Source organism: Salvelinus sp. IW2-2015, linkage group LG33 (assembly GCF_002910315.2).
Source record: "Salvelinus sp. IW2-2015 linkage group LG33, ASM291031v2, whole genome shotgun sequence".
Classification (NCBI taxonomy): Eukaryota; Metazoa; Chordata; class Actinopteri; order Salmoniformes; family Salmonidae; genus Salvelinus; species Salvelinus sp. IW2-2015.
The window spans coordinates 3,824,178-3,842,635 of NC_036872.1; the positions used below are offsets into that span (position 1 = coordinate 3,824,178).

The 18,458-nt window shown below is 41.4% G+C and overlaps 1 protein-coding gene and 1 long non-coding RNA gene across 2 annotated transcripts; one reads left to right on the forward strand and one right to left on the reverse strand.

Moving 5' to 3' along the window:
• Positions 1 to 202: 202 nt before the first annotated feature.
• Positions 203 to 9,022, reverse strand: LOC111957854 (uncharacterized). Its single transcript, XR_011474775.1, has 3 exons — positions 8,354 to 9,022; positions 2,616 to 2,648; positions 203 to 2,270 (listed from the first exon to the last, which is right to left on the reverse strand). It is a non-coding gene; the product is annotated as an uncharacterized lncRNA (long non-coding RNA).
• A 1,094-nt stretch (positions 9,023 to 10,116) lies between these two features.
• Positions 10,117 to 18,256, forward strand: nr2f1a (nuclear receptor subfamily 2, group F, member 1a). The gene is made up of 3 exons (XM_023978892.2): positions 10,117 to 11,382; positions 13,793 to 14,320; positions 17,690 to 18,256. The coding sequence occupies exons 1-3, from the start codon at positions 10,959 to 10,961 to the stop codon at positions 17,962 to 17,964; spliced, it is 1,227 nt and encodes a 408-aa protein (XP_023834660.2). The 5' UTR covers positions 10,117 to 10,958; the 3' UTR covers positions 17,965 to 18,256.
• The last annotated feature ends 202 nt before the right edge of the window (positions 18,257 to 18,458 follow it).

Sequence of the window (18,458 nt, forward strand, 5' to 3'; positions counted from 1 at the left end):
TAGGGCTGCCATCTTGGTACGCCTCAATTCAGCCACTTTAGAGATCTAAGATCTATGCACATGATCGCGTCACATGACCCACACCAGGAATCGTCAATCCCCTCATTGACACATGCAGTTCTATTCTATAGCAGCTTGCAATAGCAGACAACAAAATCAATGCAAATACCCCCCCCAAAAAAATGAAACATTAAAATACAAGTGAAATGGATTGATTCTTTTATTCAGACAATTATTTTGCTTTCTCTGACAGTAATGCTATTACACATGATTAAAACTCAGGGTATCCACAGCACATCGTTGCATCAGCTTCCTACGTTCCCGTATGGTCTGCCTGTGACATGCAATGGCGGCGCCGACGTTAACCTGGGGCGACTGCATGTGTTCTTAAAAAATGTAGAGAGTGGGTAGGACTGGGGATGGAGGTGGTAGGATCACTCCCTGGGAAAGCATAAATAAATCATGGGGAACCGCGGGAACAAGCGGCATCATTACTTGCCTTGTCATCGTAATGGGGGCTGGCACTTACCTTAACCAGCCTCAAAGAGGAATACCAATAGCCTTTTTTTTTTGCACTGACACAGGTGGCAGGATTCTGTGGAGGAACATTCTGGAAAATCAGAGAGAAACAGGGAAGAGAGGGAGGGAGGGAGCAAGAGATGGAGGATAGGGAAGAGGTAGGGCTAAAGAAATGGAGGGATATTGCAGGGGGAGGAGGAAAGGATGCTACAACCTACACATCCTGATTAAACACAGCACTATATTTTCTCTCAGCCTCTACATCACTGATCAAGAAAAGTCGACGATACTAACATCCAAGGGGTTCACTTCTCTTTTTCTACTAACACCAGTCTCTTTTTCCTTTATTCATCTGCAAATACGCCCGAGCTTTGTAGAGCATTGCATTCAAATGGCGCTGTGAGGCTTGCCTTCCTCGGAAGTTCATGCTCAGGGAGATTCTCACAACCTCTTCCGATACATACAACAGGTTTATGTTTGATCGATAAGTGAATCCGTACAACCTTGGAAGAGATAGATGTTTAGAGGAGAAGTGTAGGAAGGGATAAGGAGAGGAAGGAGATGTTGAACAGGAACATGTTGTGGAATGTCTGCTGTTCAGCCCCAGAACCCATTTGTCACGGCTTGAATTCGGCTCGGACGCCTCATGTCAGCGGGGTCATCTGAGGTAAACTTGCCATGTGGTCTCTCACACACACACACACACACACACACACAGAATCGACATACATAAATTAAAAGACTAGTAAAGGACGGGGCACATGATCAAGTACGTCCAAAACCTTTTTGCCCAGCGTAGCATAACACAGCTAGCTTCACCTTAGCTTCTGAATATGACAATAAGAACATTGACAATCAAACACGAATGGCATCACAAATACATTTGGACTTGAGAATGACATTATACATTATATACATATTCATAAAGTATTGATTCTGTTTCCGTTGACCCTCAGAGCTGTGTGGGCTGCTGGGTAGGAGGGATTAAGGTTAGCTGAGTGAGGTGGAGAGGAGAGCAGCGTGGCGTTAAGCTTAGTACACCCTGTAAATATGTCCTCTGGGTCCAGGCCAGGGCAGTGAGGACACAAGCACAGGCATGTTGATCATCTCTGACACAGGCATAACTCATAGCACAGTAGATATCTTCAGCTACGGACACAGGCGAAGCTCATATATCCTTAAGGCCAAGACAGACCAACAGGAACGTCGGCCGTGCACAGCAGGTGTGCAGCGGTTGGACGTCATATCACCGCTGACAACAGTACACAGGCCGTGATTTTCTGATCATTTCCCAACGACTCTACATGTTGAATCGCCACCATTCGCCGTCACCCCGTAGGTGGTCCACCGTGCACAGTCGACATTCGTGTTGGTCTGTCTTGCCCTTAACCGACTGACACAGGCATAATAGCAACCCTTACCTTGTAGACAAATGCATAGGTCATAGAAGTACCTACCTAAGCTGGGAGTTTTGATAATCAGTATTTTTTTGTGTCGTTATTATTACTCCTGAAGACTACATTATTCGGACGTCAACGGTCAAACAAATCCAGGTCGCGGCCGTTGTGAGCCGCACCTTGTGTGACGGTGCTGACGTCACGATGTCATGGGTGCTGCTGTGACTAAGCTTATACAAACAGAGACATTTATTTTCCACATGACACCACAACCCTCTGTCGATTCTGACTGCGTGACAAGGTGATGCTCTTTATTCCAAAGGAGGGGCGGCGTGCCATGATGTTCCTTTCAGTCTGAGAGAGAAAAAACAACAACACAGAGACATTGATGAGAGGGGAGAGAGCTGCTTAAAGACACACTTCCAACGCAAGGCAAGCCAGATAAAAAAAAGTGGGTGGCTATCATTGGCCCTGTGTGCGTCACGCTGCCTTCTGATTGGCTACTTGACTTTGGCCATGCCCCGGACACAGTATCAAGATGGTATTACGGATCTGATTCAAGGGAGTGTTCGGGTTATACCAATACAATAAAGGTGTGTCGTTGGTCGATTATTCCATCCTTGAATCGATAAGTGGTAGACTAGTGAGATGTCTCAGTGAATTGGTGAATGGGGCCTGTGTGGCAGCAGTGGAACTTACATGGCACGATCCGTTTGCACAGTCGCTCACTCCCTGTTAGGAGGAAACACAATTAGTTCATTGTTGATGAGGGGAACACACACACACACAAACAAATAAACTTGCCGTATGATTATTGCCATAAAGTAATAACATATTGTTTGGTTTAAAGTTAAGTTGGTTTTGAATATAGATGTTTTCTTCAATGTGACCCCTCTGGCTTTCCACCAACAAAAGTATAAATAATTTCTCTGAAGAGTTTCATGGGGAGAGGGAACAACCGACTGATAAGGTCACAATCTGTCAGCTCGAGAATTAAAAATGAGCAGCCTTGTTGCTTTTCAGTGGGTGTGTACTGTATGAGGGCTGGGGTTGATATTTTAAGTTGCTTGTAATAAGTATCTGATGCATCCTGAAGCACAATGATTTTACCCTTTTACCCAAACTGAAAGGTAAAGGAGATATTCTCTGTTCAGTTCAACAGGCCTAATACCACAGAGGTGTGTTCATCATCATTCGGCAGGGACACCTGACATTGGTTTACTTCAGGGCAAAAGGTCCTGATGTAGCCATGTCCAAAATCCAGCGTAGCTTTGATGGTCAATTTAAATAGTGGGCAATAGCTGTGGAATCATTTGATTTCACACACACTCACTCACTAACGTGTCAACTCAATCGCACATAGATACACACACTCCATTTCCAAATAAATAGGAAAATGTCTAAAAAAGGGCATCTGTAGTCTTTTGTGATTTGCCCATGTGTTCTTCTACCAACCAGGTGTACTGAACAGTTCAAAGCACCTTACAAAGGCTATCGTGGCCAAAACATTCTCTATTTTGTTGCCTGAAAGCAATTACAGCACTTGGAAAGGGAACAGTGCCGACTCTCTTTCTTCGTTTTCATGATTCATCACTGGCCCAGCACTGGTTGCCACACTTATGGATGTTCATATCTGGCTAACACCTCTGATCATTTCACAACCGTTGCCGGCATTATCAATATCTCTAATGATAACACCCCACCCCATATAAGATCGAGTATACCGAAGCACCTGTGTGTGTGTGTGTGTGCTGTGTGTGTGTGTGTGTGTGTGTGTGTGTGTGTGTGTGTGTGTGTGTGTGTGTGTGTACTGTCGTGACATTATTATTATGATTCGGATTAGTATTATGATTACACTTATCTGCATTCTTGATTTGTTCTGGCTGTGTAATGACAAGGGGATGCAATAATGTAATGTTCCATACAGTTTGTGGGATGCACTTATATTTAACACATCTCATTTTCCCACTATTAATCACATGAATTTGTTCAGGGATCATGCTTAAACCATAGCTTATGGCTCACATAACTGTCCACTATTCCCTGGTTTGTAAAACGAATGGCTACATGTAAATTAGTCTATGCAAGCATTTTATCATCAGAAGCAAGTCATGTAAAATATATGAGAAATGATCAGAAACGAGGTTGAGCGTGATTTTTTTTCTTTTCTTGATGTAACATGTTATTCTCTGTTTAAACGTGCTCAGTCATGCCCTATTACAACACGGTGGCGGTTCAGCCAGACACAATTCTAATTAAGCGCCCACTGTGTGTTGGTTTAAGAAAAACATTATGGATACTTGAAGTGATGCCACTCATTTCACTACAAAATATGCACAATGACGGGCAAGTTTACATTGGAAATGTATCTCATGATTTAGTTCACCTCCCAGCTTCAGGATGGACACGTGAGACAGGCCACTTCTCCGGGCTCTGTGTCTTCCTTTCTCCCTTTACTCCAGTTTTAGTTTAATACTCCTTAAATGGTGACGTGCGGGGTCGCAAATTTGCACGGGAGATAATCTCGTTCTGCCTTTTTTGTCATTGGTCTATCTACAGTGTGTTTTCGGATAATGTGGCGATAGGATGAAAAGTAATCCGCGTGCAGAAATCTAAAAGCTCCTCTATCCTTGTAGAATTTCTCAAGAATTCCACCTTTGCCCTCCGGTTTCGCCGAAATAAATTACTTTAAGGGTGAAATGCCAGAATCCACTGCATTTGGAAAACTGTGTTCATGTTACCTCGGTCGCTGTAGATAGATGTAGTTGAGAAAATGAACAATTGTTCAAGCACTATGCGGCAAAGGGTTGTCCTCATATTATACGGAATGAGGTGATTTAAAAAGTCTCAAGACATTGAAACTATCATAATAGCCTAAGCGCTTGGCCATTGGTTGCATTCACTAGGCTAATATGGTGTCTTCTCCCATTCAATGATACAATTATGATTTGAGTTGTGTTTTGCTAATTGTCCTCTTTGTTTGCCACCCAGATATTAGGCGTACCATTTTAAATCAGTATAGGTGTTTTGAATTGCCCTCATTGAATTGCGTGCTGCACACGTTATACCCTACTAAGCTAGGCCTACCTTACATGTGATTTTAATCACTTATAACAATGTAATGTATGTCACGTTGCCCGTTTTGCCGGGTTAACAATTCAGAAAAAGCTGTTACTTTGATGTCTCTACTGGCGCTTGCAGTTTGGGTTTTTGGTGAACTACAAAATGACAGTGTTTGCACTGTAAAACTATCCGGATTTTAGCGCTAATGGATTTATGATCTCGGTCTCTGAGACCATCCAAAGTAATTAGCACATGTGCTCTAAATAGATCATGGTTTTGTGAGCAATAAAGCCATTACCCATCGAGTAAACTGACAGTCCCTCCAACTAAACTCCAACCACAAGCTAATTGGAAAAGTCATTTCGGCCTTATTGTCTACAATTATAGCCTTGGCTTTCCCAGCCCGAAAATCCTAATGTGTGGTGCTTTATTCATCCTGGTGTATTCAGGCCCATGATTAAAACCTTGAAGAAACAATCCCAACTGAACCTGTTAGCTACTTTGACAGTGTGAGATCGCGTTGGTCTGTCAATCTTGCATGTCACAACGCAATAGTTGGGAGTTAGGCGGTACGGTAAGAAGTATTACATATCATTTCTTACACGTTTCATGTATAGGACTACGTGTAACAGGCATAAGCCTAAAAGTAGCTGGATATACACGAAGGACAGTAGGTAGCCTAATAGGTCATATTTCTAGCGTGACTTAACTGCTTGTTGACTATCTCAGGTGATACTTCATCATATTTAGTTCTGAAAGAAAGGTGTCACGTTCATGATATAGCTTTGAGTTTATTCTAAAATCCTAGTCCTAATAGTTTACGTTTCAACTTATGAAAAGCATTTCCCTTTAGTCCGTTTAACCATCATTTACGTCAGATAATTTTGTCCATAGGCCTACATTAAACATGGCGATTTTAAGTGGCGAGGCTCTAAAATATTTTCCCTATTTCTCACGAATAGCTTTTCCATTAAGAGCGATTAGATTATGTCTATTGAAAGTTGCTGATCCATAGAGAAAATGGCAGCGGATAAAAGGCGATTTCAAGTGACCTTCTCGTCCCTTTCACACCAATCTGAGCCCCGAATAGTTAGGGATCAGATTGGACAAAAGCCTCCTCCTCTTCTCTTTCAACTCGTAACGACTCAAAGTAGAGGGGCACGCAACAAAACCTCCAACTCACACATTAAAGTATAACGCACAGCTTGGGTCTACAGAAAAGTAGCAGCACTGGCCATCTTCATTTTTTCTTTATGTCGCCAAATTCACTATGCAAAATGTATTTTTCTAAATAATCTGTACGCATGGATTAAAGTTGAGAGACATTTATAACAAAACTAGGATATTAGGCTGCATAGAACACATCAAAACAAATCTAAATAGTACAGAAATTATAAACTTGTTTCATTATGCCGGTCTAGCCTTGATACATCCAGTGATAAGCTGTGTGGAAAAGTTTTAAAAGGCGCAGAAGAAGGAATTCTTAATCCATCTGTCTTCAGATGTTTCTGTTATCTGTTCAAACATTCCTATGTTAATTTAAGTTGAAGTTATTTTATCAAATTGAATTATCATAAATCACTCAAGTATAGAGTTTTAGTGAAATGTAGTTGCACATGTAAGCTAGGCTATTACGCATATTAAGTGGTGTGCAATAATTGACAGCACCCCTCATTTGTAGCCTAAATTAAAACACGGATGCAGGCCCCATGCACTTGACACGTCTCTAATACCATTTTCTCATAGTTTTTTAGACTCGTATTTTTCTTGGTTGACATATAGGCTATATGTTTTTGGAACAAAACACCGCAGCCTTTTCTTCATGGAAGTTAGTTCAGTTAGAGGCAGATTCTTAAAGCGGGCGCGGGATGGGAACAGCGGAGATCGGATGTGTGTTACCCTCTCTCGTCGTGAAGAAACATAACACTTGTTTTTACAGGAGGCATTTCGACTGAGGCCTCTAAAGCATCAGGTAAAGAAAGCAATGAATGCTCTCTGTCAGCTTGAACGGTGTCGTGACTCATGACTATATATTCACTGCACTGAAGCGTCTACATAACCTAAACTAAATCAATGAGGATTATATTATTAGCTATATTCCTGCAACGTTGTTAGGTGTTTAAATGATCAGAAATGCCTATATATTTGCCTCCGTGTTCCCGAAGTAGGAGGTCTGGCTATCATGGCCTGTTATTGCTTTCACAACTGCTCCACAAGAGTTCATAACGCTCGATTGACTGCTTGCAGAAGCGAAAAACATGTTTGTTGGGGTGAAGTCGGTCTGCAGAATTCGATTTATTTGTTATAAAAACGGAGAGAGAGAGACCACATCACTTGGAAATGAGCCTAATGTCGCCTATATTTAAAACAAATACAGTATATGAAGTCCACCTAGGCCTATTTATATTGACCTCACCGCAGATGCTCAGAAAATATATGTATGTCAGGATGCATAGGCTACGTGTGCAAATATATTGCACTGCGAAAAGCATTTGGTATTTTTGGTAATAACATATAACATTCCTCAATGTGTAACATAGAAATTAATAGTAAGGCCTATAAGTTCCTGTTATGGGGAACTTTTAAAAAATGCATTTATAGCATCAACTTAAAATCTGAGACACAAGGGATTCGAAGTTGATTATAGTCTCCCCAAACATGTATTTCATAGCCTATGCTTGTATCAATATCGCTCGATGTAAGTTGTATTTATGGCTCAATTATCTACTAAACAATAGGGCATTTGTGGTAATTAATTTCATTTACATTCCCTTAATCGTAAAACTTGCCTTTAAATTGACACACTTTCTTCTATTTATCTAACATTGTGTGGTTCAAATTGTAACTGCAAACTTTGCAATGAAATAATGATAATTTGATGATCGTGAACCTCCTAGATTTTCATATGACGAAGCAAAACAGCCGGAAAGTCTTCCAGGAACTATTCTCATGCCTAGAATTCACTATGCCTACTATCCCTGACCAGCTCGGTCGAACAACTGTCCTATAATCCGTTGACACTATCTCTGAGACAAACAGGCTGTTATCGATCATTTCATTATGTGATCAAACAACAAATAGCCATGCACAGGTGAGATGCTCACGACTTGGAAAGGGTTCCCTGAATTGTGGTAACAGCATCAACGATGCCAGTATATACTGGCGAAGACAGCTTAAAACGGAGAAACGGGTCCCCAAACCGGTTAGAATGTAAAGGAAAAGATTCAAAGTACTGCAGTTCAAAAGTTTCGCCCTGGAATGTAACAGTGGCTGTTTGGCATTTAGACAGATGGTCGTGTGGCGAGGCAAGAATGTATTCTTAGCATTTAAAGCTACTTGTGAATAGGTGAAACAGAAATTAATTGTGTACTTGCCTGGCTGGTGTTAGCCAAATTCAGTTACCGATGTTTTCCGTCCACCATAGCCTAATAGTCGTCGCTGGGTGCTTCTTCTTTTAATGTCCCGCTGTCCACTTTCTCGTTTTTCTCGCTGTTTTCGTGCTTTAGCCTTATTTCCCTCTGCTCTTATTCGCTGTCCCCCCCACTCTCTCTCTCTCTCTCCGTCCAACTCTCTTCCCAATCTGTATAGTAAAATCTTAATGATACACTTACAGAATATTCTTTGTCCGATTTAATCTTATTCGTTTCACCTTTTCAAAGAGCTGGAGACATGACCGGGAGACTCAGTGCAGTGTCTGAGACGGGGACGGGAAGAGCTCTGCTGTTGAATAGGCTACTTAAAAACACCCATTCCTCCTATGCGTTTGCAAGGGGGGTACTTGCATAATAGCGCTCCATTATATCTCTTAATAGCTGACCATAGTCGGAAAGACAATAACAAATGTGTTCATAAACTATTCACTTCATTTGAAAATACTGAAAATACCCTTTCCTCTATTTAGTGTATGCTATTATGGATGCATGTCGACGCACCGGGCTTGTAGCCCCACTGAACAAAGTTTTGATGACTTTGGTGGCTATGTAGCCTACATGTTTTTGTATCTGTCATATTCACACTACCCGAGTTTGTAAGTTTCATGTCAATGTTATCTGAACTAAGTTCCACTCATTTCAAGTGATTTTACCTTGAAGGACTTTTACCTTGAAGCTCAATCTAAAAGAGAAGCAGTAGCTGTTGTGTTTGGAACCTTCTTCAGGAACACAGCATCTGTAAAAATATGAATAAAAAGAAAGCAATTTTCAGGAGTTTACTTGTTTTTTTTACAAACAATTTTACAAGGGTTGATAACAATAGATGTGAGTTATGCATTACTATGTGGTTGTAATTGTATACTGTACGCTAGATGGCAGACCGATCCAGACATTTTTTAGTTGGAGGCGCATGCAGGCTTCAGTATCCACACACAAAAAGCCGGAATCCCCGTGCAATTTTCAAACAGCTTCACATGATTTTGAGTTATTGTCATTATTAAGACATAATATGACACCCATTTAGTGATTGTGCAGGCCTTAAAACCACAACTGTTACAGAGCATTTCTTCTTCGTCGATGCAATTGTGAGATTCGTTGGCGCCGTCGCACCCTTTCTGTCTATTCTAACACGACTTGTCTAGGCTACTATGCATCATTTCTTACATTGTCATTTTCCCTAATTTGACCCTGCAATTTTGGAACCCAAACATTTTTTTTACAATGGAAATGTAACGTTGACGTGTATACCACAGTATTACGCATCACCAAATGCTGTAGGCTGCATGTAGCCTATAATAAAATACATCATACATAAATAATTATATCTCCCGCATTTATAATTAAGATAGCAGTCTCAAAACAAACCATTTCAAACTTTGGGGAATTCTATGCGAGTCCTTCTATGCGAGTCCCTTTCGCCTCGCACGTTTGTTTATTTCACGTGCGCAAAGCTTTGTCCCCTCTTTTACCCATCTTTTCGGCTATTCTATCCAGGGTTTCTTCCTGTTTTTGTGACAATAGACGGCCCGTAGGCTAATCAGGTTTCAAAGTAAATAGCAGCGCGAGGCGAGCTCAATGTAAATTGTGCTTGTCAGAGCCCCCAGTCGTAGGTAGCGAGGAACGAGGACTCTAACCAATCGAGAGAAAGAGGCTTGGCTAACCTTAGCCTCCCATTTTCCCTCTCCCCCCTCAATGCAGGGCTCTGGCCAGTCAGTCGCCTTTGATTATCAGTTGCCAGCAGCCTCTCTCTTGGCTCCTTGACACGAGCACCATATAAGGCGCAGCGATCTCCATAGAAACGTGTCAGTTTCAATAGTAGTGTCAAAGTTCACTATATACAGACATTCGCGCAGATCCCCGTTTCGGAAACATAGCTCTGCTGGTCTTCCCGTTTAAACGCATTCATTTTTGGGTCTCTCCGTCTTGCATATTCTATTAGTTGTTTTTTTTCTTCCTTATTTTTATCTCTTCGTGTTCGCTCCATTCCTGCTGGAGAGGTGAAACTACATGGGCACTACGGCGACGCGGTCTTTTTGCTGGACGAGATGAGGTTTATTTAAGAATATAGATGTAAAATCCTGCTCTTCAGTTTTTTCCTCCCCTCCAACAGCGAAGACGGGAGTAAGGAGCAAGGAAGAAAAGAGAAGGGAATTTATTTCTCGCAGCACTTTGGATCGCGTGTCTTTGAAAGATTTTATGTTCATTTCTACGTCCATGTGAATCGCTCCTGCCTCCTTTCTGGCTATTTTATACCAAACTGCATTTTTGTTACGTCTGGCTCGCTTTTTCTTCAAGATAGGGTACCTGAATGGCTAACTGCAATTTACCTTGGAACTGGCCTCCCGATACTTGCATATCCTGATCGGGTGCTTATTCTATCGTGTCCTGTATTTTGAAGGTATTGATCGTGTTCTGCTCCCTTCTTTCACATAGGAGATTGTTTGCTCCGATTTGACTTTGCACTGTCGTGTTTGAGATCTTTTTTTCTCCCCTCGCTTTATAAATCCCAGCGATCAGTTCGCTTTATCGCACTTTTCGGGCCCGAGATATGGCAATGGTAGTTAGCGTCTGGCGAGATCCGCAGGAAGACGTGGTCGGAGGACCTCCAAGCGGCCCAAATCCAGCAACTCAGCCGGCGAGGGAGCAACAGCAGACGGCGTCGGCAGCCCCGCACACTCCGCAGACCCCTAGTCAGCCAGGACCCCCGTCAACACCTGGGACTGCTGGGGACAAGGGGAGTCAGAATTCTGGTCCACAGCATATAGAATGTGTTGTTTGCGGAGACAAATCGAGCGGCAAGCACTATGGTCAGTTCACCTGCGAGGGATGCAAAAGTTTCTTCAAGAGGAGTGTCAGAAGGAACTTAACGTATACATGTCGTGCCAATAGGAACTGTCCCATTGACCAACACCACCGAAATCAGTGCCAATACTGTCGGCTGAAGAAATGTNTGTGTGTGTGTGTGTGTGTGTGTGTGTGTGTGTGTGTGTGTGTGTGTGTGAGAGATAACATGCTAATGCACGTCCTTACATGTGTAGTGATAGACTTGTGTTTTGTTTGTCTGTGCATTAAAACGAACAGACAACATAACCACATCGTCTCCCTGTTCCATATGCTGACTAGACAGATTAGGCAGCTTGAGCAGGCTGACGTTAATGCTAGAGAATTTGTGCGGTACACATTTGTTTAGCCTCATAATGTATGATGCCGTAACTTTCCCTCTCTTTGGAGCACAAATTATAGCAAAACACGTATTTTCAATTAACCACCAAATTACCATACATGTTATTTAATATTATCCCAAAAAATATTGTCAACAAAAATACAATTAAACCAATTATACTTTGTTAAAGCACATTATTAAAATATTCTTCCTCGACTGAACTATAGGCTTAGAAGGCGTTTACTCTTATTGTGCTTGATATATTTTTGCCATTCTTCTTCAGTGCAGCATAACACATATGTAATGGAGGAATACATTAGACCAAATTAAACTGACACATGGGCTGCAGTGAACAACTAGATGGAGCATAGGTCTAAATGGCATTATAGGCCTGTATTAAAGCATCCGTCATGTTAGATATTATAAGTGTGTGTGTGTGTGTGTGTGTGTGTGTGTGTGTGTGTGTGTGTGTGTGTGTGTGTGTGTGTGTGTGTGTGTGTGTGTAAGAGAACATGAAGTGCACTTCCTTACATGTGTAGTGATACACAAGTGTTTGGTTTGTCTGTGCATTAAAACGAACAGACAACATAACCACATCACCCTCCTGTTCCATATGCTTAGGCAGCTTGAGGAACGCTAGAGAAGTTGTGTGGAGCACATTGTTTTGCCTCATAATGTATGAGAGGCCGTAACTTTCCCTCTCTTTGGAGCACAAATGATAGCAATACTCGTATTTTAAATAAACCCCCACAATTACCATACATGTTATTTAATATATCCTCAATAAATAAATATTTAAAAAATATATATATATAGACCAATTATACTTTTTCAAGCATATTGTCAAACGATTCTTCCTTGACTAAACTATTGCTATGCTAAGAAGGGTTTGACCCTTACTTGGTGTTGATGTATTTAGGCTATGCCATTCTTCTTCAGTGCAGTATAACACAGGTGTAATGGAGGAATATAGCTTTACGTTGATAAATACAGTGGTAAACTGACACATCGGCTGCATTGAACAATTAGATGTAGCATATACCTAAATGACACTATAGGCCTGTATTACTGCAATTTAGCAAATGGCAACACCCGTTATGTTCAATATTTAATATGTGTGTGTGTGTGTGTGTGTGAGTTAATCTAGATGCATGCATAGTCAATGCAAATGTAAACAGTGCAACATTGAGTATGGTGACATTGAAAATGGTATCATTTATTTAAACAACACACAATCTTACACACTACATAATTTACAGTTTGAGCTAAATTGGGATGGGAAACGCTACCCCCTTATTTTGAGAGCAGAAAACACTAGCTTGCCTTATGCTTCTCGGCATAGGTTGCACATACAACAATGTTCATCAGTTCTGGATGCACATTTCCTCTCCTTCTCTTTCTTTTTGTCAGCGGTTCAGCGAGGACGAATGCCTCCAACCCAACCGAACCCAGGTCAGTACGCGCTGACGAACGGGGACCCTCTGAACGGCCATTGCTATCTCTCCGGATACATCTCCTTATTGCTTCGGGCCGAACCATACCCGACGTCCCGATATGGAAGCCAGTGCATGCAGCCCAACAATATCATGGGTATCGAGAACATCTGCGAGCTGGCCGCTCGCTTGCTCTTCAGCGCTGTGGAATGGGCTAGGAACATCCCTTTCTTTCCCGATCTGCAGATCACCGACCAGGTGTCCCTTCTCAGGCTGACGTGGAGCGAGCTGTTTGTGCTAAACGCAGCTCAGTGCTCCATGCCTTTGCATGTGGCCCCTCTGCTTGCCGCGGCAGGCCTCCACGCTTCTCCAATGTCTGCGGACCGAGTCGTGGCTTTCATGGATCACATTCGAATCTTCCAGGAGCAGGTTGAGAAGCTNTGTGTGTGTGTGTGTGTGTGTGTGTGTGTGTGTGTGTGTGTGTGTGTGTGTGTGTGTGTTTTAATCTAGATGCATGCATAGTCGATACTAATGTAAAAAGTGCAACACTTAGCATGTAGGCTACGGTCACTCTTAGATATTGAAAATATTATTATTTATTTAAACACACAATCTTACACACTATATAATTTACAGTTTGAACTAGATTGTGATGGGAAATGTTACTCCCTTATCTCAGAGCAGAAAACACTAGCTTGCCTAATGCTTCTCAGCATAGGTTGCACATGCAACAATGTTCATCAGTTCTGGATGCACATTTCCTCTCCTTCTCTTTCTTTTTGTCAGCGGTTCAGCGAGGACGAATGCCTCCAACCCAGCCGAACCCAGGGCAGTACGGGCTGACGAACGGGGACCCTCTGAACGGCCATTGCTATCTCTCCGGATACATCTCGTTATTGCTTCGGGCTGAGCCTTACCCGACGTCCCGATATGGAAGCCAATGCATGCAGCCCAACAATATCATGGGTATTGAGAACATCTGCGAGCTGGCAGCTCGCTTGCTCTTCAGCGCCGTGGAATGGGCGAGGAACATCCCTTTCTTTCCAGATCTGCAGATCACCGACCAGGTGTCCCTTCTCAGGCTGACGTGGAGCGAATTGTTTGTGCTAAACGCGGCTCAGTGCTCCATGCCATTGCATGTGGCCCCTCTGCTCGCCGCGGCAGGCCTCCACGCTTCTCCAATGTCTGCGGACCGAGTCGTGGCTTTCATGGATCACATTCGAATCTTCCAGGAGCAGGTTGAGAAGCTCAAGGCCCTCCACGTTGACTCGGCAGAGTACAGCTGCATCAAGGCGATAGTACTCTTCACATCAGGTGAGTGTTTACCATGCCACTATGTTAAGGCCTTCTCTTATAGGCGGGCAGTGAGGGGGAAGACTGGGTGAAAATCAGACTAGAGGCCATGGCTGTCTAGTGCAGGCTACTCCATTATGTTTTGTATAATAACATGCTGCATATATCCACAGTTATACATTTTGTGTGTTAGCCAAAGCGAAGTAAACAAACCGACCCACAGACAGCGTCTAATGTAATATTTTCAAAAACGTAATTTAAATGTGTATTTTACCTCGTATTAAAAGATTGAAAGCCAATATAATATTTAATAACTGTTGAGAAAATATGAAGCATTATATTTTTTATAAATCTGGATAACTATAGATATTTGTTTTGGTCTATGTCCCAGGCGTATTGTTTTATAACATTATATCCGTAAAGAAAAGCATCATTTGAGTATGACACTTCATGTAGGCTTTTAAAGTTGTGGCGCGTGTTTTTCATGTTTTGCGCGCACAAACACGAGTCATTTTAAAACAGGAAATGATCCCTAGCTGCCTGATCAAAGAAAATGATGAAATAGCCTAAAATGTCATTGTGTTACTTTGCTCGGTAGACTACGCTTGAGATTGATATGGGAATGTGGGCTATTTTGTTTACTGATATTTCCTCTCACAATTATTGTCTTAAACAATTAGAATCCCACATTTTGAAAAGTAGTCTACACAGGGCAGCTCATTACTAGCTATCTGGCTGAGGCAAGTTTACCATTGGTGTCGCGCGTAATAATAGGCCTATAGATATTTAAAGTTTGACTGTGGACACTTGCTCTCATTACCATTTGCAAGTACCGCGTAAGGATAGTGGAGAGTAGGCCTAGTGGATAAAAAAGCCAAAATCGACCGTGGCTCAAAATAGCTATCATGTGGCTATTTAAAAGTGACCAAATTCTTATTAAATTGCCTTAATTCAATCAATACATTTCACATTTACGCACAATTTCGCTAATGATTGTGTTTTGTAATATAAGAAAATGTATTTATTTTTAATAAACACATTTTCACTCTCGAGATCCTCAAAAAAATATGACATCACCTATAGCCTACTTTAGCCTAAAGTAACCTAGTATTAGCATCTTACTTAATACTTCTTCTCTTTTTGATTAGGTCTATATTAAACATATCCACACTACTTGAAATACTAAAATACATTCATTGCATATTATATTGGGCATATATTATATTACATGATATGTAGGTAACATATAATGTTATGCATTTTGTAATTATTTTGTAAAAAATATGTGGATAAACAGACTGAGGTTGAGTGTTCAGTGAACTTGTTTTGATTCGTGGCCAAAGGGGAATTCAAAGGAAGTGTTTTATTCAATGTAATTAAACCTACCCCAGTCCTCTAGTTTGCCCATCTCGGTGACATGGAAACCTTTCCCACTGCTTTATCTGTTCACGAGGACTTTTCCTGGATTTTGGGATAGTTTATGGCATTTCTGTCCTTAGCATCGAAACGTTGAGTTCTCGTTTGAGGCATCATTGCAAATAACATTTAAAGACAAACATATATTTACGTGCATTTATATGATCAATCAAGCCAATCTGGTCCACCTATAGACTACCTTTGCTATTGCAAACTTTTTTTAAATGTTTTATATTTTATATTAGGCATCAACCTAACATTATGACATTGAGGGCCTAGTGCCAAGTTGTTGTTACATTATGAGATAAAATATAACATAAAATAGCCTACAACTGAATAGTTAGTTGTTTAAGATGACTAGCTAGCTTAAACTTAGATTTTTGTCCATTTTAGCAAGAGACAACATGTAGGGCCAATGATATATGTAGCAAACTATTGTAGTCCCGGTTTACAGTGGTGTACATTGTAATTGGGTTACTTATAGCTATTTTCAAACAGGAAACTCATAGGCGTTAGCCTAGTTTAGGTGATTGTCTTCTTATGATTCCTAATATGTCCAGTTATCTATCGCGTCTTCATAATTAATTACATGTTTCTATCTGTGTTCAGATGCTTGAACGTGAATCTAGAAAACATGTATCTTATGTTTTTTCAGTGTTAGTTCTATGTTTTTCAGTGTTAGTTCTATGTTTGGTGTACTACAGGGTGCCCTTTCACGAGCTTTCTTTTGCTTTTGACTCGTGCGTTCACTGCTGCGCAGTCGCCGAAATGCTTTGAACTTAGCCATTGCGTTGCGTTTCACAAGTTTATATTTGCAAGAGGTTTTTGAAATGTAATTCATTTCTCCCCGATTATTCATTGAATAGTGACACTCAAAAAAATAATCCAAACGGATTTGCATAGGCTACATGGGGTTGTGCCACCTATAAGTTCATACATAGTAAATCAACCCGAGATCTCCGAGTTGCCCCCACGCAGTCCGCGAGTTCATAAGGTTATTGTGTCTGGCCATAGTGAGTTATKGCCCTGAGAAATCAAGATGAGGCTTAAAAGCCTCTCGGATAGCATTGTCCGATGTTTAATGTATTAGAGCTGGAGAATTGAGGCTATCGCTCCTGTGCACTTGCAACAAAGCAATGACTTAATGCAACATCGTCAGGCCTACACATAACGGTCCATATGCCAGTATGCTTGGCCTTGCACAACCGTCTACTGCAGATTTTTAAGCACGGGCAGTAAGCCTATGCCATGGCGACAAAACCGTTTAGTTTGTACTATTCGCAAACATATCTTAAGACATTGACATTGAGTGTATTTCTCTATTTAGGCCTATGCAGACTGCAATCCACAACCCCCGACTGTGTACAAAACACATTTCGCATGTGTTGTTGTGCTGGCTCCTTTTCGTATTTTTACGTGTTTTCTGCGTGACTATTGACTTCACCCCGCTAATAAATGTGATTGCTTCCAGCGGCCTTTCCTAGGCTACATTGAAAAGCAGGCCAAGCATGGTCTATCAAGTAAAGAGCGGAAAAATGTCTTAACAGCTTATTGAGAGTAGACTAATTAGGTCATATACAGCCATTGCAATTTCAACGTAATCAATGTATTTTCTACATGTGTATAGACTTGAGTCCCCTGATTCAGAAAGCACGAGTGGGCCTATACCTTTCCCCCTGCTTCCTCCAATTGGAAATGCTATAGGCTTATGCTACACACCATTTTCCATCCCAGATAGCTGCATATTCTTTGTTTTGGTTGATTTATGAACGTGTAGAGGTATCTGCCGCTGTGTGGTGCGTTCCCCACTTGAACATATCGCCCTTGTTTATTCTATATGACAGTCCCTCTTACTCAATGTGATGTAGCATGTTTGGGCAGTGTGTTTGTTWATTTCACTTTGTCAATAACACGTAACGCTGATGTTGAATGATAACCGGAGTGCTTTTGTGTTTCTATCTTTTGCCTGCACAGACGCCTGCGGCCTGTCAGATGCGGCTCACATCGAAAGCCTGCAGGAGAAGTCTCAGTGCGCCCTGGAGGAATACGTGAGGAGCCAGTACCCTAACCAGCCGAGCCGCTTTGGCAAGCTCTTGCTGCGGCTGCCCTCTCTCCGCACCGTCTCCTCATCGGTAATTGAGCAGCTGTTCTTCGTCCGCTTGGTAGGTAAAACTCCTATTGAAACSCTCATCAGGGATATGCTATTATCCGGGAGCAGCTTCAACTGGCCTTACATGTCCATCCAATGATCCGAATGAGAGTGACAAAAAGAGAGAAAAAGGACCAAAATTCAGCATCCKGTACAAGAAGACTATATATAGGACATTTTCTGAACATATTGGAAGACATGACATGTTTTTTTTTTGTCTTCTGGGACTAAGATGTGAGATGGAATACGTTATGTACAGAAAATATGGAACTGGACTTACACCTGTGTAAATCCACTCTCGTCTTCAAGAACAGTACTCTTCATTTTGTAAAATACTAGTCTTTATTTTCCTTTTTTGTAAAAAAAAAAAAAAAAAAATCATACAAATAAAATGAAAAACATCATATGCGCAGTAAGAAAAAAAAGATTCAAGATTTAGCGGGAAAATAATGTTTCCAAGCAATTATAAGAAATGTCCTGTGTCTATGTACCTGTCTGTTTTGTATTTTTTTCTGGTTCTAAACCAGCTTTTCTGTGATTCTATACTAATAATTTTTGATATAACCTTTTGCTTCTTATAATGAGTGCGATATA